Below are 23,382 nucleotides of genomic sequence, written 5' to 3' on the forward strand. Positions count from 1 at the left end.
TCAGCTGTTCAAATCCCTAGCGCCGCGTAATGGAGTGAGCTCCCGTTACTTGTCCCAGCTTCTGCCAACCTAGCAGTTCTAAAGCATGTAAAAATGCAAGTAGTAAAATAGGAACCACCTTTGATGGGAAGATATCAGCATTCTGTGCACCTTCGGCATTTAGTCATGCCAGCTGACCACGGAGATGTCTTCAGACAGCACTGGCTCTTCAGCTTTGAAACGGAGATGACCACTGGCCCCTAGAGTTGGGAATGACTAGCATATATGTGCGAGGGAAACCTTTATCTTTACATCAAATGAGCTTTCATTGCTTAAAGGTGAACCCGAATGTGGGTCTCCCTGCTCTTGGCCCAGCAAATTAACCACACCACCAAACAAGCTAGGAATCCACACTGTGTGCCTTCTTCCCCTCAGTGTATTCTGTCTTCCTTCATCAGGAATAGCAAACCTCGGAATCGCCCATCCTTCCGTCAGATCCTACTGCACCTTGACATCGCCTCTGCTGATGTGCTGTCCACACCGCAAGAAACTTACTTCAAATCCCAGGTGGGCTTCCTTGGCAAAATTAGTTTGAAATTGTGTTTAAAATGTATATGTTAGATACTAGCTACAGTTATAATGGTTTCCACCAATCTCATTGGTCGAAGGGTCTGACAGCTCCCTATAAAAGGGCTGCTGTCAGACTCAACTTCCACTGGATTGTACGTACATGTTCTATTACAATAAAGAGCTCTTGTTGCCTTTAGCCTGAGTGTGCCTTTCCATTACACGATCTAACACTGGCGACGAAGTTGGGATTGGAAGGCAACTAGGCGAACCAAAAAAAAGCATAGCAATCCAGCAAGTACATCTAGCCCGGAGCTCAGCGCGGCTTCGAGCAGCCATTTTTGAGTGGCAAATTCAAAACGCCCTCAGAACACAAAATGGCAATGCACGCCCCACCGACTCCGTATGACCCAGTCACCGACCACTGGGACTCCTATAGGCTGAGGTTCAATTGCTTCCTCGAAGCCAACGACCTCATGGGCCTTTCTGAAGGCCGCAAGAAGAACATGTTCCTCGGTTACTGTGGACGGGAAGTGTTCGAAACAGCCAAACACCTCTCTGAGCCAACGCCGCTGCAAATGGTTGCTTGGTCAGTGCTCCAACAGACGCTGAGGACACACTACGCTCCCAAGCCATCTAAGCACATCTGCCAGCATGAATTTAATATTCGTAATCAAAAGGAAGGCGAGTCGATCAACAAGTACGTTGCAGCGCTACGGAAGGCCACAGCGTACTGCGAGTTCCGAGACCTAGACAAACTTATACTAGACCGCATCATATGAGGTGTGCGGGACATTAATTTACAGAGGAAGTTACTTGCCAAATCTAACCTCACTCTACAAATTGCCTTGGACAAAGCCAGAGCATAAGAATCGGCCGTCAAGTCTACAGAAACCCTGCAGTGCCAAAGCACTCCACAAGACGGGCGAAAGAGCATACGCTTACATCGCGAGGCTGCAGAGGCCAAGAGCTCAGAAGGTGAAGAAGATGACAGCTGCCGCATGCACAGTAGCCGCGCCCAGCCGGTGCGCAAATTCAAACCGCATTTCCTGCCTTGCGCAAGCTGCAGAGGAGACCATGCCAGATCGTCTTGCTGTTTCCACAACGCTATCTGCCAGTGCTGCAAGCGAAAGGAGCACATTGCCCAGGTTTGCAGAAGTGAGCACCCCACAATGACCTGGCAGCCAAGAAGCTGACCTAACCGCCAGCAGAGGCCCAACCAAGGGGCATGGCAGAAGCCACCATGGTGTTCAGAGGGTGACACCAGAGTCACCTACTACACCTCAATCGGCAAAGTCTGCACTAGGCGGCCAAAAAAGCTGAAGGTCACAGTCTTCATCGAGGGCTCTCCATGCGAGATGGAGATCGACCATCATGCCATGATCTACACTCAAGCGGGCTATCCCTAGCCTGAAGAAGCAGCATCTACGTGCCCCTGACATCCGCCTTCATGATTACCAGGGGAACCTAGTCCCCATCGTGGGCCAGGGCACCTTCCGAGTGCAATTCAAAAACTACAGTGGCCAGCTCCCAGTGACGGTGGTTAGCGGCAACTTGCAGAGCCTCCTGGAGCTTGACTGGTTCGAAGCCCTGGGCCTAAAAGTGACCGGTATCAACCCCTTGAAAGACAAGAGCACCAAAGCAATTTTTAAGGAGTGCGAGGACGTCTTCGGCAGCAGTCTGGGTAAGTATGTGGGGACTCCAATCTCTTTTAATTTGGACCCCAGCATAGCCCCCATAAGGCTAGAACCCAGGAGAGTACCTTTCGCTCTCCGCCCCCAAATTGATCTGGAAATTGACAAGCTCGTAGGCCTGGGAATCCTAGAGCCAGTTGATCACGTACACTGGGAGACCCTTATAGTGACCCCTGTCAAATCTGACAGGTCTGTCCACATCTGCCCGGACTACAAATGCACAATCAATAAAGTGTTACAACAAAGCGCTTACTCTATACCTATTGTACAGCATTTATTACAATCTTTAGGCTCCGGCAAAGTATTTGCTAAATTGGACATGGCGCAGGCATACCAACAATTGCCTGTAGATGGCACTATGGCAGAGGCCCAAACCATTGTGACACACAGGGGTACATTCAAATGTCACCGCCTGCAATTTGGAGTTAGTATAGCCCCTGGACTGTTCCAAAGCGTCATGGAACGGCATTGGCAGGGGATTCCAGGAGTCGTTCACTATTTTGACCACATCTTGGTATCGGCTGCAAATGAGGCACAACTTTTCAAATGTTTGCAAACTGTTTTGACCAGAATTCAAGACAAAGGCCTCCATCTAAAAAAAAAAAAAAAGCCAAATTAACGTGCCAAGGGTTGAATTCTTAGGGTACCTAATCGACGGCTCTGGGATTCACCTGACCACTAAAAAAATCCGAGCAATCCAGGACACCCCTACACCTCATGATCAAACTGAGCTGCAGGTGTTCCTCGGGCTCCTTAATTTCTACAGTGTCTTTCTTAAACAGAAAGCCACCGTTGCTGAGCCCTTACATCGTCTCCTGGTGAAGAACGCGAAGTGGTCCTGGGGCAGAGCCGAGGCAGCCGCATTTGCCGCGGTAAAAAGACTTCTGTCAGCAGACATGTTCCTGGTGCAGTACAGCCAGACCCTGCCACTGGTGTTGACTTGTGACGCTTCCCTGTTTGGCGTCGGGGCCGTCCTCAGCCACCACATGCCCAATGGAACCAAGGCTCCCATAGTCTATTACTCAAGGACCTTGTCCGCTGTCGAGCGGAACTACAGCCAGCTGGACCGTGAGGCTTTGGCTGCAGTGGCTGGTGTAAAAAGGTTCCATGAGTACCTCTACAGCCGTGATTTCGAACTAATTACGGACCACAAACCGCTACTGGGCTTGCTGGCTGGGGACCGACCTACTCCTGTATCATTATCGCCACAGATGACCAGATGGACTATTTTCCTAGCGGCCTACACCTATCATCTCGTCCACCGACCAGGCTCCACTTTGGAGCATGACAACCCTTTGAGTCGCTGCCCGCTGCCAGAACTTCTTGCAGACCCTACCCCCGAGACACCAGTTCTGCTTATTGACTGCTTAGAGACTGGTCCTGTCTCGTCTAGTGACGTTGCCTGCTACTCTGCAAAAGACTCCACCATCAAACAAATTTTGAACTGGGTGTGGAGGTGGTGGCCCAAGGGGCCTTTTGGGTCTGATTTCAAAATGTACTATTGTAAGAGAGATGAATTGTCTGTTGTTAATGGCTGTTTGCTGTGGGACGACTGGGTCGTTGTTTCACCCAAACTGTGCATTGCAGTATTAGAGGCTTTACATGTAGGGCATCCTGGAATTGTCAGGATGAAATCTTTGGCCAGGAGTTACGTATGGTGGCCTAACATGGACAGGAAGATCGAAGAATGAGTGGCTACCTGCACACCATGCCAGGAGTCCAGACCAGCTCCCCCAGAGGCGCCCGCTAAAGAGTGGGAGCGACCTCAAGCACCGTGGTCTAGGGTGCACATTGATTTTGCTGGCCCAGTTCATGGCCAGACATTCCTCGTAGTTGTGGATGCCTACTCGAAATGGCTAGAGGTAATCCTGATGACCTTCACTATGGCAGAAGCGGTCATCAAGGTACTACAGAGACTTTTCTCCACACAGCACGCCTGCCCAACGTCCTGGTCTCTGACAACGGGCCCAATTCACGGCCATGCAATTCAAGACCTTCTTAGCAGCACAGGGAATCAGACATGCCCTGGTCGCGCCATTCCATCCGGCCTCCAATGGTCAGGCAGAGAGAATGGTGAGAGCTGCAAAAGAGGCCCTATCCGGGAGATTGGCAAACATGGGTTGACCATTATCTTCTAATTCAACACATCACATCACGCCAAGTGCCACTACAGGGGGAAGCCCCTCTGAGTTTCTCATGGGTCGCTAGCTAAGTTCCCACTTAGGCCAGCTACACCCAAACTATTCTGCCACATTGCCCCCTGACTCCACAAGCAAAATTAGGAATTTTAGTGTAGGGGATTCAGTTTATGCCCACAACTACGCCAGGGGAACTCTGTGGATTCCTGCCATAGTGATAGGCATCACCGGGCCTTGCTCTTATCTCATAGAGCTCGAGGACAGTCGGAATTGGAGAAGGCACATTGACCAACTCCGTGGCCACCTCTCCAACTCCACTCTTAGGCAGCCAGAGGTAACTCCTGCTTGAGTTAGCCAAAGCCCTACCCAAAAGAAGCATGAAGTCACTCCTTCCACAGCCAACTCAAACCCAAAGACACCAGGATACTTAGCTACTTGTGTTGCAGGCCCGCAGCGAGCTCCGAGCGAACCGGCTCTAGAAGCTCCAGCCACGGCCTGTGAAAGGTTCCAGGAGCTTCCACCAAGCGGAGCTGCAGAGCAAACAGGTCCGTCCGACCTGTCCGAAGAACACCCTCCGACTGAACTGCGCAGGTCTGGCAGAGCTACCAAAAAGCCTGCCTACCTGCATGACTACGTTACCAGTAGGATGATTCCATCTAAGAGGGGAGGGGTGTTAGATACTAGCTACAGTTATAATGGTTTCCACCAAGGTCCTCTGTTCCGGCGGGAACAGACGTTTAATCTCATTGGTCGAAGGGTCTGACAGCTCCCTATAAAAGGGCTGCTGTCAGACTCAACCTTCTCTGGATTGTTCTTACTTGTTCTGTTACAATAAAGAGCTGTTGCTGCCTTTAACCTGAGTGTGCCTTTCCATTACCCGATCTAACAGTATAGACCTCTTTTCATGTTAGTCTGTAAAGTAGTTTACAGTGCAGTTATATAAACAATAACATAAAAACAAACCGAATTAATCTTACCTCTGAAATTTTAAAACAACTTTTCACAATAAGTTAGTTAGGAAGGTGAGATGACCAACAAATGCATCTTTTGCTGAGGGCTGAATAGCCCCACTTTTCTAAAACCGATACCATGCAGTGTGTGTGTGGGGGGGGTTTACCATAATCTACAAGAGTAGCACCGTTGTAAACAGTTTTCTGTTCTCTAGGCCTGGAGCCAGAAGAATTCAGGGAATGAGTTTATGGAGCTCTCATTTTCTTCCCCAGGCTGAATGGCGAGAAGAAGTGAAGCTCCATTTCGAAAAGATCAAATCGGAGGGGACATGTCTACACCGCCTGGAAGAGGAGTTGATTCACCGGCGGCGAGAAGAGCTCAGGTATGGCAGGTGTGGAAACCATTAAGACATAGAAGATTCGATACCTATATATGTACTTGTAAATAAAAGGTCTCATCTGAACTGAGTGACACTTCTAGAGGCTACATGGACACGTTCTTTTCCTTGTGTGATACTAAAAATGTGGCTTGTCACTCTTTTAAGACGTGTTTTTCAACCTCCCACTCTAGACTTGGCACTTTCATGCAGAGCCAGGAATGGCTGACTGCTGCCACCTGTCATGATAAGTTTATACTTAATGACGTATATTCCTCGCATCTGCTGGCATGCTGAAAATACCAACATTTGGGGGGGGAGGGGGTCCCCCATCAGTGAAGCAATTTTGTATTCCTCAGAATTGAAGCAAAAATCCTGACAATTCCTCCCCTGTCTTTTATTTCACTACCGCTCCTTTTATTAAAACTAATGATTGTTATATGTAAATGGAACTGGGCATAATCTTGAGGGTAGGTTAATTGCATTTGCATTTCATTTGAAACGTTATTTTTCATTTCCCAAACCTATATGCGAATTGGAATGCAACTGTTGACATTTACATTTTATGGAACGTATTTATTTTATTTATTTAGTTTGTCAATCATGTACAAGACAACAGGAATAAGAATAAACATGAAAAAGAAGACAGGAAATGGGTACAAATAATGGAGACAGTAGGACAGGGACATTAGGCACGCTGGTGCGCTTGTACATGCCCCTACTGACCTCTTAGGAATGGGGTGAGGTCAACAGTAGACAGTTTAAGGTTAAAGTTATGGGGGTTTGAGGATGTAACAACAGATGCATTCCAGGTATTGACCACTCTTGCTGAAGTCGTATTTTGTGCAATCAAGTTTGGAGCGGTTGAGTTTGTATCTATTGTGTGCTCGTGTATTATTGCGGTTGAGGCTGAGGTAGGACATTGTAGCAGATAATTTTGTGAACTATTCTTAGGTCAGACTGTAGGCGGCGTAGTTCTAGGTTGGCCAAGCCCAAAATTTCAAGCCTTCTCATGAAATACCTCTGGACTTGCTCAATTGTGTTAATGTCCGATATGCAGTGCGAATTCCAGACAGAGTTTCAAGACGAATAAGTCCTAAGAAAAAATGTATATAATGAAGAAAATGCACACAAAAGTAGATATAGTGAAAAATGTATAAAACTGCATTTGTCAAATATGCTTGCAAAAAGGAAGCTTTTTTTAAAAAAAACAACAACCCATTTCTTGTGTTGTTGTTTTAAGGACAGAACGATGGAAGAGCTAGAACAGAATAAACTTCAGAGTTGGAAAACCGGGACATAAAATAGATCTGACTTCATAAAAGTGTACCTACTCCTTCTAAATGTCTAGTTTGATGAAAAGAAGGACTAGGGGAGACATGATAGCAGTGTTCCAATATCTCAGGGGTTGCCACAAAGAAGATGGAGTCAAACTATTCTCCAAGGCACCTGAGGGTAGAACAAGAAGCAATGGGTGGAAACTAATCAAGGGGAGAAGCAATTTAGAATTGAAGATAAATTTCCTGACAGTTAGAACCATTAATTAGTGGAACAGCTTGCCTCCAGAGGTTATGAATGTTCCAACACTGGAAGTTTTTAAGAAGATGTTGGATAGCCATTTGTCTGAAGTGGTGTAGGGTTTCCTGCCTAAGCAGGGGGTTGGACTAGAAGACCTCCAAGGTCCCGTCCAACTCTGTTATTCTATTCTATTCTAAATGCATCTTCCTCTTTAATGATTCTTAAACCTGCAGTGATGTTCCATCAAATGCCAAAGATGCTAGGACCTTTTCTAATTTTCTGAGCTCACCTGAGTCCTGGCTATTAAGCATCTCAAAAACTGTCCCTGCTTCCTTATACCGGGATACCGATGTCCTGCAAGGGATTGTCAAATAATCAGGAGCCTTTGAAAGAAGTGTCAGAGCCCTGTGATACAAGCTCCGCCCCTTCTAAAAGGGGCAGAGCTTGCAGCCTGGTTCCACACAACACTTATTCTCCTGACCAGGGATCTCCAACCTTGGCAACTTTAAGACTTGTGAACTTCAACTCCCAAAATTCCTCAGCCAGCAAACCTTAATGTCTTAAAGTTGCCAAGGTTGGAGACCCCTGCTCCTGACCATAAGAGCAAGAGCCTGTGGATTCTATTGAGTCTAATGCAGTGATTGAGGTGGATCAAAGCTGGGGGAATTCTCAGCTCGTTGGTGACTTTGGACCAGTCGGTCACTCTTAGCCCATTCTACCTCACAGAGTTGCGTCAGGATAATACGAGATCCTCAGATAAGCACCGTGAGCTCAAATAAATGAACAAATAACAAAACCGCGACTGTTTATATGTTTGAAAAGTTTTCTTGCTCCCCTCTTCTGCTCCAGGCATGCCTTGGACATCCGAGAGCACTACGAACGTAAACTGGAACGGGCCAACAACCTTTATATGGAGCTCAATTCCCTCATGCTACAATTGGAGCTGAAGGAGAAAGAGCTGCTTCGGTAAGTTGGCAGAAGGTCCTGGATGGCTGCTAAGCTTTAGAGATGTATTCTTAACTAAGCAAGAGGGGAAAGGTTCAGTAATGAGAGCTTGAGCCTACCAGCTCTCTCTCAACCCTCCCCTCCACCCCTGTAAAGGAAATTGGGCATACCCCTGACCTGTTTTCTGTCTCTCAAAAATCAACACCTAACCATCGATTTTATCCATAAGGCAAGGAGCACAGAATAAGGGATGAGGAAGCTCTGGTGGCGCAGTGGTTAGAATGCAGTACTGCAGGCTAATTCTGCTGACTGCCGGCTGCCTGCAATTTGGCAGTTCAGATCCCACCTGGCTGAAGGTTGACTCAGCCTTCCATCCTTCCGAGGTGAGTCAAATGAGGACCCAGATTGTTGGGGACAATAGGCTGACTCTGTAAATCACTTAGAGAGGGCTGTAAAGTACTGTGAAGCAGTATATAAGTCTAAGGGCTATCGCTACCAACCAAAACTCCTGCAACTGGGAAGGAAGTACAGGTAGTCCTCGCCTTACAACAGTTTGTTTACTGACCGTTTGAAATTACAACGGCACTTGTGACCATTTTTCACACTTATGACCATTGCAGCATCCCCGTGGTCACACGACCAAAATTCGGATGCTTTTCAACTGGTTCATATTTAGGATGGTTGCAGTGTTCTGGCAATTTATGGTGATCATATTTTGTGACCTTCTGACAAGCAAAGTCAATGGGGAAGCCAAATTCAGTTAACCACCATATTACTGATTCAACAGCTGCAGTGATTCACTTAACAAATGTGGCAAGGAAAGTCAGAAAACTGGACAAAACTCACTCGACAAATTTCTCACTGAGCAACATAAATTCTGGGTTCCATTGTGGTCGTCAATCGAGGACTACCTGTATTTGCCCTGGATTTAAAAAAAAAATTGCAGAAAATTCTACCCAGCTTTTCTCAACTTGATAGCCTCCATATCAGGTGGAATTCAAGAGCCTAGTTGTTCTAATTGTTCCCACTCAGAACAAGAACAAGGGGAATTAAAAGCCATTTCACGGCAGTACAGTAGAAGTCATTTGAAGGCACAACAGGCTGTATCGTAACAGAACACACTCCCCGAGGGGTGTTAGGGGTGTCTTACCCCAACAATATTTTTTTCCAAAGTGTAAGTCATCTGTGTACCAAGTATGGTTGAAATTGCTTGAGGCATTCCAGAATTATGCTGGAACACACATGCACACACCTAGAGCTATTTTTACATATGTTGATTGTTGTTTTTATTTATGTGAGATGCCCACAATCACTTAGGTGAGATGGGCAGCAATATCATCTTGTTAATAGGCGTAATCATGCAAAAACTTAATTCATATAAGAGTACAGCCAGTCCTTATTTAATTGTTCCCACTCAGAACAAGGGGAATTAAAATCCAGACACACCTTGAAGTCAGGTTATCCTTCATCCTCTAACGAATGGAAATGTTTGGGTTCCTTCGAATGGTGTGTTGAACCAAGCAATCCCTCAATCAGTCATCTAGTTAAAATTGCTTTCTGGTATTTTATCTGATTATCTTTATTGTTTTACATGCATCCTGTTTTCCTGTCCCAGGCATCCAAGCGACTAGTATTAACTTTGGATCTATTTTTCTCTCTGCGTCTTTGCATCCTTCTCTTAGGCGAGAGCAAGCGTTAGATAAGAAATATCCCGGGCTTTTTAAACACCATCCATCCCGCAGTCTCCTGCATGGCAACACGGTGGAGAAACTGATCAAGAAGAGGAATGTGCCGCAAAAGCTCTCTCCTCACAGCAAAAGGTGAATCCCTGCAGAGAAAGGCCTTCGTAGGAAGGGTCTAACAATGGTCATCATGTGTAGTAGTATAATGTGAAATAGTGTGGAAAGAATGTGGAAAGAAAATGTAAGTATTGGGCACAGAAGCTAAGTTTCTGTTCAGCCTAATGTCAGCTCCCAAATAGAGGGAAAATGACACGAGGGCACACCTGTCCTGTTAGATGCTTTCTCCTGTCCGTCCTCTTTGTTGTATTCAGTTTGCTTCCAAATGTTCAGCATCTTGTAGCGGTACCAAGCCTGCTAGCTGAGGGCATGATTAGTAATTTATTGCAATTTCCTGCAAATTGCTTCAATTGCTTTGATGGCTTTGTGCGGGTATTTATTTATAGGGGGAAAATGTCCGGACCAAACGTAATTTCTAATGTTGGATTTTCCCCCTTATCAGAGGGAGACCCCTTGTGGAGTACTGTGAAGCCGTTACCATGGCAACTCCACTGTGCTGTACAGTAGAAGCCATTTCACGGCAGTACAGTAGAAGTCATTTGAAGGCACAACAGGCTGTATCGTAACAGAACACACTCCCCGAGGGGTGTTAGGGGTGTCTTACCCCAACAATATTTTTCTCCAAAGTGTAAGTCATCTGTGTACCAAGTATGGTTGAAATTGCTTGAGGCATTCCAGAATTATGCTGGAACACACATGCACACACCTAGAGCTATTTTTACATATGTTGATTGTTGTTTTTATTTATGTGAGATGCCCACAATCACTTAGGTGAGATGGGCAGCAATATCATCTTGTTAATAGGTGTAATCATGCGAAAACTTAATTCATATAAGGGTACAGCCAGTCCTTATTTAATGACCACAACTGAGACTGGAATTTTGGTTGAAAGTTACTGCGTTCATGAAGCAGATCGACATGTGACCTGACTCAGTTTTATGACAGTTATTAACGATGATTGTAAATCGAGTCACCGTAATAATTAAGCAAATCATGAACCATATCGTCATTTAATGAATCCATTATTGTAAATGGGTTTTTTTTTTTCTTGCTGGAAACCAGCAAAAAAATTGCAAATTGCATTCATAGGACCGCAGGACGCTGCAACCGTAAATGTAAACCAGTTGCCAAAATGCAATCTATATGTACACCTGGAATGTGTGCAGCAGTTGTAACTTCAAGGGCGGGTCATAAATAACTTTTCGGAGTATGTCATAACTTTAAAAGGTTGTTAAGCAGCCAATTATTAAGTGAGGGCTACCTGACTATGTTTCTATAGTGCAGATATTCTAGTCTGCTCATTACTTCCTTTCAAGGAAATTAATAATCTAATGTAGGACCACAGAGCACCAACAGCAAAACTGCAAAAAGTGTGTGTGTGTGGGAGCAGTCTTAGGAGCAGCAACATAGGAGCCAATTTCTTAAAAAATTTCGATTGAAATTACGGTACCCTCTCCTTCTTGGCATCGAGGTTACTCAACCAACTCTGTTTCACTTCTGCAGGCCAGACATTCTAAAGACGGAGGTCATCCTGGACCCCAGCCTGCCTCAGCTCGCCATCCCCATGTGCCAGAAAGGGCCCCCGTCCCCTGGACGTAGCCGGCGTGCTAAGTCACGCTATCGCAAGGTCAGCAGTCGGGGAAGCTGTGGGGAGCTGGCCGATCCCGGAGGAGCCAAGCGCCTGGAGCCCTGCACGGCCCTCCGCGGGCTCCAGCATGACCTGCTGCTGCGCAAGATGTCGTCTTCCAGTCCTGACCTCATTTCCACGACATTGGGAGCCGAGGGCCGCAAGGGGGCAGCGGGGTCGGAATCCCCACCGACGGAGCAGCCCCGCAGTGAGACGCCCAGTGAAGACACTGCCTCGGTGCCTTGCTCCAGCAGCCCCGACTCTCCCTCTTCTCGACAGGGGGCAGTGGGGCCGCCAGGGAAGGCAAGGCTGCAGCCCGGAGAAGAGACGGAGCGGGAACAGGGCAAGAGCAGCCGCTCAGGGGCCCCACAGCAGTCTCAGCACCTCACACCAGCGGCTATGTTGTACCGGGCAGCTGTTACCCGTAGCCAGGTAGCACGGTGTTTCTTTCCTTTCCACTTTTTGTTCCTTCCTTCCTTTCCCAAATGGAAGAAAGTAGGTATATGGGCAACAGCCACTGTAATCTGAAAAGCCTGTAGAAATGGTGGTTGTGGTTGACTTCTCCTTTTCTTCCTCTCATAATACAGGTAGTCCTCGATTTAAGATCACAACAGACCATAACATTTCTTCTTTGGGAGCGAGGCAGTCATTAAGTCAATTTTATTCCATTTAAAGAACTTTCTTGCCGCGGTTGATAAGTGAATCACTGCAGTTGTTAAGTGAATCACATAGTTGTTAAGTGAATCTGGCTTCCCGATTGACTTTGCTTGTCAGAAGGTCACAAAAGGGGATCACATGATCTTGTGGGACACTGCAATGGTCATAAATAGGAGTCATTTTGAATACGTGACTATGGGGATGCTGCAACGGTCATAACTGTGAAAAATGGTCCTGTCACTTTTTTTCAGTGACATCGTAATTTTGAATGGTCACTAAGTGAATTGTTGTAAGTCAAGGACTACCTGTACCACAAGCAATAAGGACCCTGTGTGCAACAGATAACTGTCAAAGTTAATGCCCTTCTCCAACTTTTATGGACTATCATGTCTCTTTCATATCCAAGGTACAACATTAGAGCAGGATAGGATATTGTTGAATTTTTTTGCTGGTTCAGCTTATTGTATTTCTTGATTATGATTTACTAAATTGATATGTCCACCCAACTCCCAGCAACTGTTCTTTATATTCAGTACCAATCTCCATCCAGGAGTGAAATCCAGCAGGTTCTCACAGGTTCTGGAGAAGCGGTAGCGGAAATTTTGAGTAGTTCAGAGAACCGGCAAATACCATCTCTGGCTGGCCCCAGGAGTGGGGTGGGAATGGAGATTTTGCAGTATCCTTCCCCTACCATGCCCACCAAGCCACGCCCACCAAGCCACGCCCAAGAACTGATAGTAAAAAAAATTGAATTTCACCACTGTCTCCAACCTAGTTGGCCAACAGTTTAAAACCTAGCCATGTCATGTTATTTTTTTTTAAAAAAGTAACCTTAACATGACTCAACACTGCAGAGCAGGAAAAACTTTCTAAAAAATCCCAAAATATTCTCCTGCCTGCAAAGGACCCCAAAGAAGTAGACTGAGTAGCTGCCCTTGGAAGAGGTCCCAGACCTCAGGACCAGCCACCAAACAGAAAGTGGGTTTTGTGGAATGCAGTTATATATTCAGTAGTCTCTTTATGGCTGGTTTTAGATCTTGAGAAGAACTGAGATTAGTGAAGAATAAAGTTCTTAATATCCTCTAATGCCAGACTGAGCAGAGGTAAAATTATACACTATGAAATGATCCTGGAAACAGACAGGTTACCAGGTGTCCGTGTCATTTTACAATTCAAAGCCTTTACAGTTCAAATCCTCATTTCACATTGTCTTTCCTTTTCATTTCAAGGTCTTTTTTCTGTTTCTCCCAGGTTTTAATGAGCATCTCAACATTTACCAACATTTACTGTAATCCACCCCCCCCCTTCCTTCTCTATTTTTTTTCTTGATTTTATTTATTTTCTCCCTCCTTTCTTTATTGGCCTTGTCATTTATGCTCCCAGTGTATTTTATTTATCTTTGCTGGTCTAGAAACTGAAGAGTCTGAGGGTGATGGCAACCCTCTCCCTTTTCGAAGTTATCAAGTTCTTGCTACTCCCTCATACGGAAAAAGGATGTTCTCCCACCCTTCCCCATCCTCTCTTCTCATCTCTGAACATCAGAGCAGCAGATCTGTCTACAGACTCATAAAGTCTACAAAGTCAAGTCTTCCCTCCAGTCATGGAACTCATTCTCTATTCTTTAAGCCAGGGGTGTCAAACTGGCGGCATCACATGATGTATTGTGACATTTCCCCCCCCCCCCCTTACTAAACCGGGTGTGGATGTGGCCAGCACAGGGCGCATCCAGCCTGCGGGCCGTGAGTTTGACAACCCTCTTTTAAGCCAAGCCATTCTGAAAAATTCTGCACCCCCTGTGGGCTACAGCCTTATAGTGCAACCAAAGCGACCCACTTGAAACAAGCTAGAGGAGAAGAACCATTTCAGACTTGGGTTTTTTAGAACTTCAACACTTCTGAAAAACCACATTTGGTTTCTGGATCAATTTTAAGGCAGTTGTGAGGCTGATTAAATCCAGTTCTTTTTTTTCTTTTTTTTATTGTTTTAATTAGACGAATAACACACACACAAAACACTCTTCAATACAACTGCCAGCTAGCATGTCAATTGGTTACATTTGAGTTCTGAGCATTACTACAATCATTCTTTATACTTCATTCACATTAAATTGTGCATTTTAAATCAAAGACGATACCCACATTCTCCTTTAGCTACATTTGTTTGAAAGTACTTCTATCAAAAATCATTTGTATTTATATTATTCAATGGATAAACATTTTAACACCAACAACCATCTATGAGAGCTACCACATTCTGTTTATTTATCGCCTAGGATTCCTATTTCTTTCCTCCATCCACCTATACCATTAAATCCAGTTCTTATCTACCATCCTTTCCAGAGGTGGTATTAAGCACATGCGCGGAAGGTACGCATGCAAAGCGAGCATGCGTGTGTGCAGTGAACTGGTGGTAAATATAAGTGAAACCCACCGCTGATCCTTTCCTCAACTAGGAGCATAAACGCACAATATGAAATAGGTTTATAGACTGATTTGCGGGCACCATTGCCTGAACTCTCCCTGTTTAGAGACCTTGAATACCCAAATCACCTGTTCAAGATAGGAGACAGGTGGGCCTGTGTGGCACCATAATTAACCTCTTGTTGGACCAATCATTTCTCAACAGGGCTTGTCTTGAAGTCGGAGCAAAACAAATAGGTTGATAAAGAGGTCAATTTTTTGTTGGTAATTGGGTTTTAGTTAGTTTAGTTACACTCACCTTTATTAAAAATATAATGCTATAAGAGGAATTTCAGCAAACTGGATCTGCTGAGGTAAAATAAAAGACAACTCAGTCTTGGGAAATGGGAAAGCCTGGGAAAGGAACTCAAAATAACTCCACTCTGATTCTATTTGTTGTAAAATGGCAGAGATGAAAACCCTGGCAGCTTCAAGCTTGTGTTATTATATCCTGGAACAGTGAAGGACCACCTTGTAATCCTTCTTATGTCTGTTTCCAGTCTGACCTATTTTGAAAAGTTGACAAATCCTGACCCCATTTCTTTTTTATTTCATTTATCTTGACTTAGAAACGTGGTATCTCCTCAGAGGAAGAAGAGGGCGAAGTGGACAGTGAAGTTGAGCTCCCTCTCCGGCAAAGGTGAGCAGTTGCCTGATTTAGGACTCAGCCCCCAAGGATTTGGAGGGATCAATGAGTGGAGTAGAGTGGGAAAATTTTCACCTTTCATTTATGTTTTGAGAGTGGATCAGAGATTTAAGGGGAAAGGTAATCTCTTTTCTTTTAGTTTGACAATACCTAAAAAATATCCAAGAAAAAGTCAGTATTTCCATCAAATTTCAGTGGCACAATTTAATGATTTGAGGATTAGAAGAATAAAGTGAGGGTCATGATGGTTATAAAAATTGCCACCTGTAAAAACTACTGGAACTCATGCAGTGACGTGCGGTGAGGTTTATGGCTGGTGAGGCTGGTGACGCCATCAGCGCGCTCCGCGGTCCCCTTCATGTTGACTCAGGAAGACGGGGAATGGGACGACGTGTACGGGAGGGAGGCTGAGGCTAGAGGAGCCTCCTGCACACGTGGTCCCATTCCTGGACCACGTGTGCAGAAGGCTCCTCAGCGCCTTTTCCCTTTTTTTTATTTTCATGATGAGAACAGTGAGGCTCTGCCTCCCCTGCCTCCCCTGACCGCACGTCCCTGAACTCATGAAATAGTATTACAGAAACTACGGATTTCTCAGTATTGCTCTATGGAGGAGACCTCTGTGGGGATTGTAAATCTACTTGATAACCTGTTGAGCTTCATCATGGAAGAAAAGTGATCTGCAAAGAAATAAAATAAATTGCTCACTTGGAATCATTGCAAGGAGGAGATTTGTAAATGCTTCGGGATTCCTTCTGAGTTAGCAGTGTTGACTAGGCAGCAGTGGTGAAATGGGCCAATTTTTTAGGGTTATGAGTGCTAGAATGAGAAGGGGTGAACAGAATTCTTCAATATCTTCATAAATGAGCTAGATGAGGGAATAGAAGGAGAACCCATCAAATTTGCAGATGACACTAAGCTGCCTGGAATAGCAACCCCAGAAGGCAAGCTCAGGATCCAAAAAGATCTTGACAGACTTGAAAACTGGGCCTTATCTAACAAAATGAAATTGAACATAGATAAAAGTAAGAGGCAAGAAAAGATAACTGTATAGGTATAGACTAGGTGAAACTTGATTAATGCCCATAACTATGAGAGGGATCTTGGAATCCTAGTAGATAATCATTTAAATGTGAGCCAAAAATATGCCGCGGCAGCCAAATAAAACCTGCAATCCTAGGCTGCATTGATAGAGGGACATCAAATAGAATCAAGATCACGTGAAGTGCTAGTGCTGTTTTAAAAACCTTAGTAAGACTATACTTGGAATGCTGCATCCAGTTCTGGTCACCACAATATAAAAAAGATGTTGAGACTCAGGAAAGAGTTCAAAAAAGAGCAATAAGAATGATTAGGGCGCTGGGAGCTAAAATATACAAAGAACTGTTGCAGGAACTGGGTATGTCTAGTCTGGTGAAAAGAAGGACTAGGGGAGACATGATGGCAATTTTGCAATATTTGAGGGGCTCCTACAAAGATGAGGGGGTCAAACTATTCCCAAAGTACCAAAAGGCAAGGCAAGAAACAATGGATGGAAACTAACCAAGGAGAGAAACAACCTAGAACTAAGGAGAAATTTCCTAACAGTGAGAGCAACCAGTGCAACAGCTTGCCTTCAGAAGTTTTGAGTGCTCCATCACTGGAAGCTTTCAAAAAGAGACTGGACAATCATTTGTCTGAAATGTATAGGGTCTCCTGCTTGAATAGACTAGAAGACTCCCAAGATCCCTTCCAACTCTATTATTCTATGTTCTAAACAGGGATATGCAAGAGATTATTTATTGTTATGTGCTTCTTCTTTGGTGTACCTCTAATTATGAAGTAAGAATATAGAGCAGGGGTGTCAAACTTGTGGCCCGTGGGCCAGATGCATCATGCGCTGGCCACGCCAACCTCCATTTTAGCGAAGGGGGAGGGAAGTCACGATATGTCACATGACAACATGACAATGCAAGTTTGACACCCCTGATATAGAGTATCCTTCCCAACTGCTGCCTGTCCAGCATATTGGATTGACCACTAAGATGGGGAAAGCTTATACCTTCACTCAAACTCTTTTCCTGGTGAGGAGTGAATGAGAGTATAAAGAAGATGGTACAGGTCTTCCACATCTGCTGCCTCCACCCCAACCCTTATGTGTCATCATGTCAATGACATCTTTTGGTGATGACATACATAGACTTTCTCCAGAATCATCTTCTTCCAGCCTGGTTTTTAGGTTATCCAGTTGCCAATGGAAACTAATTTAATCCGTCCACTTTGCTGCTTGTCTTCCTGTTATCTTTCCTTCTACTATTTCCAGAATTCAAGAGAGCTAGCTCTTTGCATAATATTATGATTTGAGCTTGATCATTTGTGACTTGTTTGATTCTCCCCCCCCCCCCCCAAATAATCCATTTCTTTGTTTTGGCTACCCATGGTGTTCTCAACAATTTTCCCCAACACCAAAAGCATTTTCTCTCCTGCTTCTTCAAAGTCCAACTTTTGCTTTCATAGAATGTCACAGAAAAAAAAAGCATTTCACTTCACTATCTTAATTGCCAGTTCTAAATCTGATTGCTATACCTGTTATAATTAACTTGGTCTTCTTGATATTATCCCATTCTTTCAGTGTATAACTTCTATTATTAGAGCCCCCAGATCATTTGCAGATTCCACTGGAATATCATTGCCGTAGAGCAATGTATTGATTTTTCTTCTTCCAATTATAAAAATCATGCTTACCGTCTTCCAACCCAACTTCTCTCAATATATTATTCAGCATACGGTATAGGTTATATAAAACAAGAGAATACACTCCCTTTTTTTTTGCTGACCTGGAGCCAATAGTCTGAACTGCGGATCCTGCCTTAAATTTCACGTGAAGATATTCTGGATTTCCCATTTTCCAAAGGACATTCCATATTTTGACATGATGTGTAATCAATGAAGCACGCGGTTTCTTCTCTTTCCATGGGGACATTATTGCTCTAACTACATTCTCTCTAACTTCATGGCTGTCCAGAATGATCAGTTTTATAATATCAAGTTCCCGGGTGGAGAAGGGTGTGTGACATATTTTAAGTCAAGAAAAACAAAGGAGTTAGGGATGGGTGCTTTGATGGGAAAGGGCAGGTTGGGTTTCGAGTCAATCTGGGACACTTTCCTCTTGTCCTGCTGCTGCATCTCTCAAAGCTTGGGTACCAAGTGCGCTGGTTCTGTCTGGAGCCCAGTTTCCTCCCGGGGTGCAGCCTTCTTCTTTTGTTCTGTTTCAGGCTGACTGCAGTTTTTCTCTTCTTTTGCTGTCTTCCCTAGGTGGCCTCAGGCTAGGAGCAAACGGCAATCTCTCTCCACCTTCAGCTCCGAGAACTTCTCCGATGGGGATGGTGAGGAGGGCACCGGCAGTGAGGGCACCACAGCTTCCCACAGTGGCGGCACCCCTGATGTGCCCAGTACCAATACAGATGAACGCCTGGATGCTGAGCGCTCAGATGACGACATTCTGGGGAACTCTGATGGGTTGTCCGAAAAGGAAGCCGCCATTCAGCTTGTGAAACGGCAGCTCAGTGCTGAGCAGAATGCTGGAGAGGTGGGTACTGAGTCAACATTAGCCCTTCTCTCTCTCTCTCTCTCTCTCAGGACTAGGAGTCCCACACAAACCCCAAGCACAGACTTACCACTAAAGGTGTCCATTTAGGAGGAAGGGTCTTCGGAAGAGAAACCTTCAAGTTGGTTCAACATCATTTTATTATTATGCTACCCATTCAACCTGTACCAGTAGCCATAACGTGTCTGCCTGCAGTCACAGGAATTTATTGGCTTTCATTCTGAGGCTTTAAGAATCTGGTTCTTACCCCTCAGAGCTGCAAAGAACATGCGTAAGTCATTCGTGGTTTGCTTTCCAATCTTTTTCTACCATTGAAGGCCTTGTGTTTGTTTGCAGACCTCTGCTCTGCTCAAGTGCCCTCCCCCCACTCACGCGAGTGGAGCTTTACGCACGAGGCAAGGGCCCACCACTCGCACAAGTGGAGCTTCACCCAGTCACATGGCCCAGTTTCAAACAGGCTGTGGCCTGAGGGTTGGGGACCCTGGTGTAGTGTATATGCATGCTCCAGTGGCCAAAACAGATTTACTTCTCTAATATAGAATGTTTGCTTTTTAAAACATATACCTTCCCATTGGAATCCATAGCCAAATGTGACTTAAGGTTTTCTGCCAGGTTTCGTTTCCTTCCTTCCTTTCCCTTCCTTCTTTCCTTCCTTCCTTCCTTCTTTCCTTCCCTCCTTCCTTTCCATCCTTCCTGCCTTTCCCTTCCTTCCTTCCTTCCTTCCTTTCCATCCTGCCTGCCTGCCTTTCCCTTCCTTCTTTCCTGCCTTCCCTTCCTTCTTTCCTTCCCTCCTTCCTTTCCATCCTGCCTGCCTTTCCCTTCCTTCCTTCCTTCCCTCCTTCCTTCCGTCCATCCTGCCTGCCTGCCTTTCCCTTCCTTCTTTCCTGCCTTCCCTCCTGCCTTCCCTTCCTTCTTTCCTTCCTTCCTTCCTTCCTTTCCATCCTGCCTGCCTTTCCCTTCCTTCCTTCCTTCCTTCCCTCCTTCCTTCCTTTCGTGTCTCCCCCCCTCCCTCCTTCCTTTCCCTCTTTTCCTTCACCCCACTCCCTCTCCTGGCTCCACTTTTCCTCACCTGCTTCATTTCTTTCTAGGATCCTGCCGCCTATGAAGACTCGGATTGTGATAGTGCCGAACTGGACAATTCAGGCAGTGGGGAGGTGCAGAGACTTCCAGACGTACCGAATTTGTGATCTCCACTGCTTGGGTTTCCTTTCCCAGGTTGTACAGTTCCCTTCTCCCTTCTTGGCCACCCTGCACCACCACCACCACCTTCTCCCCAGATATTTATATAAATAATTATAAATCTCTATATAAATCTATATTATCTCATAATCTCTGGAAAGAGAGCCAGCACACCTCATTCCTCTCCTCAGTTCCTGTTCCCACGTTTTCTCTGACCAGTTGGGGAGGGAGGTCCAGGGTCTCACCTTATGATCAGGGCTCACTGCATTCAACGCTGGACAGCTGGAGTGGAGGCAGCGACCGGACGGACCCTCCCCATGGGCAGCCACTGGCCCCCCTAGCTCACCACTTGCTCTACCCACAGGAAGGCACTGATTCCTTCCATTTTGCTTCCTCAAAAGTCCCGAATGGTTTGGGAATTCAGCAGAAGATCAGCCGGGCCTGATGAGCCACCAATGCCCAAGGGATGAAGAGAAGAGAACCAGAGGCGGCATGGGCTAAGAAACGGTGCTTTCATCCGCCAATGGAAATGGCAACAGTGCGCCAGCAGGGCTGCAGTTCCCACCTCAGCCTCTTGACTGGATGATGTACATCACCACCACAACGTCCTGTGTGCTTAACCAGACTGTCTCTGAGAGGGACTTGATGCATGTTTGGGCCGCAGTCAGGACGGAACTATTGTCCCAATGGACAGCTTGGAAACGAGCCATTTCCATCACCTTTCTGCCCTTGTAGCTCTTCTCGGAAGCAACAACAAGAAGACTGAAGGCCTCAACTCCCTCCCAGGCCCCATGTCTCTTCCCAGTACATCATCCTCACTTTCTCCACATCCAATTGTTCTGCAGAAAACACCACACACACACACACGCACACACACACACGCACGGGCTTTCCTCCCTTTTGAGAAGGCTCGCTCCTTAGGTTGGGATAGGGAACGTGGCCCTCTTCTGGTCTCTGCTGGCACAAACATGCACTGCACTTTTTTTGTGCCTGGTTTGTTTATTTATTTAATTTATTTATTATGAGAAATGTTTACATTTGCACTTATTGTGTGTCCCGTCTGAGGGAGGAAGCCAGGGAGGGGGGAAGGAAAGGGAGCGCCTGAGGGGGCAGGAAGTGGGATTTGACATTTCTGACCCATTTACGTCGAGAGGCTGCCAGGCCTAAAAAAAAAACAGAAATGGGAGTTGCTCAAGTTTACACTTGTGTGGGGAAAACCAAGCCAAACCACCCTCTCTTTGGTTTCTCAGGTGAAAATCTTGGCTTGGAGAATCAAGTTGTGCTATTGCCCCTTTGCAATTCATTTGTTGCTTAGATGTGTTTGGTTAAACCCCAGGGATGTGAGAGCTCGTAGGTCGGATTCAGGCTAAGTGCAAGCGTGGGCATAAACGTATTCAGAAACATTTTTCTCCCAGTGGAAGGTTTGCAGGAAAAGCACAGCCACCAAAATAATAATAATAATGTTGTAACCAATGCAACTCTTTCCCTATTGCAGCCAACCAGCTTTCGCTGGAAAGAGAGGCTCTCAAAAATGATTGTCGAAGGAAATCTTATGAGGGGCAATTGGCTCTCTGCATGATATATTGGATGTTTCTGTTGCCTCTAGGGCAGGAAAGTGTTTGAGTGCATTCAGAGGTGGTATTCAGCCGGTTCGGACCAGTCTGGGCGAACCGGTAGCGGAAATTTTGAGTAGCTCGGAGAACCGGCAAAACCCCCTCTGGTTGGCCCTGCCCTCCTGCCCCCATCCAGTGGCGTAGCGTGGGGGGTGCAGGGGGTGCCGGCCGCACCGGGCGCAACATCTGGGGGGGCGCCCTGACTCGCCCCGCGCCGCCCTTTGCCGGACTGTGGCCGCCTCTTTCCGCACCCGGCTTGGCCCGCGAACTAAGCTCCCCGGCCCCGGCCCGCCCAGGCCCCTCCTGCGCACCGCCTACCTCCCAGCGGAGCCGCCAAGACCCGCCGCGCCGCCCCCACGGGAGCCGAAGGAGAGCGGCGCTGCACTCCGTCTGCCCACGGTTGCAACACCACCGCGTCCTCCCGCTCCGCCTGGAGCGCCCCGGGGAGCCGGCGCCTTCCCGAAACCCCCTGTGCGCCTCCCACCCCCGCGGCACCTGCTTCCCTTCAGTTGAGCCTTTTCCCGCTGCCCTGTCGAGCTCCTCCTCGGGAGGAAGGCAGGAGGCCAGCATGGAGAGCCTCACTTGACTGATGCGGACCAAGGGGCAGCTGCAGTCGGGCCACCCTCGGGTTAGGGGGCGCAAATTACTTGCCCCGGGTGCTGACAACCCACGCTACGCCACTGCCCCCATCATTCCCTGTCCTATATTCCCTTGTTTTTTAGCTCAGCTGATTCACACGGCAGAGCAGGTTGCCACGCCTCAGCTGGGCTAAAAAACAGTTCAGCTCACCAGCGCTGACAGTGAGGGCGGTCTTTGAGTGCTGCACGAGTTAGGCACGCGTGCGTGCAAAGCACGCTCTCATAGAACCGGTAGGAAAAGATTTGGAACCCCACCAGTGATTGCATTCAACCCTCAGGTGCCCAGGTGCTGGTCCTCTCAGTTAAAAAGAGGCCACGCCCTTAGGTGCACAAGATGCTGTTCTTGCAGCATGCTTGATGCTTATTTATCCATATAGCCACAGGTGCTCCTTTCTCATGAAAGAAGACACTCAGTAAACCTGGGGAGCGGAGGGGGAAGTTACAGCAATCAGACACAAGCTTGGTGTAGCAGTTTCATTGCCTGCGTTTTGAACGTTATATTTCTGGTAACAAGCTCTCTCCAGACAAAAGTTGCATTGTTTCCTGGGAAAATTGTATACAAATAATCTGCCAGTCAAGGTTGAATGGGGCTAGGTCAAGCAGAGTACTGGCCTGCTGTATATCTAAAGCGGTTTCTGCCAAGTACAGAACTATTACTGAATATCTTCTGAAATATTGGGAAATGTGTTAGGAGATCTCTCCTGATTATCAACGCAGGCTCTCAAACCCTATTCGTGCAGTACCGCTGCTTTAGAAAAAGTCTCCTTCAGGTCATGCTTGACTCATGGCAACTTCTTAGCTACGTCTGCACAGGGTTGGGTGGTTGTTGTTGTTTTGGCAACAAAAGAGAAACTATTTGCCATTGTCTTCTGGGATCTATAAATGTTTTACTTTCCAGACAAGCCGATACTCTGGTGGACTCCTGGTGAATTCCCTGGTGGACCCCTGTTCAAATACTAATCAGATTTCACACTATTTTGGGAGATCATCTTTTGGCCTTGGCAATATTTTTT

The 23,382-nt window shown here is 46.3% G+C and overlaps 1 protein-coding gene across 2 annotated transcripts in view; it reads left to right on the forward strand.

Moving 5' to 3' along the window:
* MAP3K12 (mitogen-activated protein kinase kinase kinase 12) overlaps positions 1-21,126 on the forward strand; it is a 139,963-nt gene extending 118,837 nt beyond the window's left edge. For both annotated transcript variants that reach the window (XM_081937235.1, XM_081937236.1), the window contains exons 7-14: positions 438-546; positions 5,602-5,711; positions 8,073-8,189; positions 9,851-9,988; positions 11,471-12,026; positions 15,280-15,350; positions 18,648-18,921; positions 20,028-21,126. In XM_081937235.1, coding sequence (XP_081793361.1) covers positions 438-546; positions 5,602-5,711; positions 8,073-8,189; positions 9,851-9,988; positions 11,471-12,026; positions 15,280-15,350; positions 18,648-18,921; positions 20,028-20,126 — 1,474 coding nt within the window. In that variant the 3' untranslated portion in view covers positions 20,127-21,126. The remainder of the gene's footprint in view (positions 1-437; positions 547-5,601; positions 5,712-8,072; positions 8,190-9,850; positions 9,989-11,470; positions 12,027-15,279; positions 15,351-18,647; positions 18,922-20,027) is intronic.
* Positions 21,127-23,382: the final 2,256 nt, after the last annotated feature.

This window comes from Natrix helvetica (genome assembly GCF_964273705.1).
Source record: "Natrix helvetica genome assembly, chromosome: 1".
In the NCBI taxonomy this organism is placed as follows: Eukaryota; Metazoa; Chordata; class Lepidosauria; order Squamata; family Natricidae; genus Natrix; species Natrix helvetica.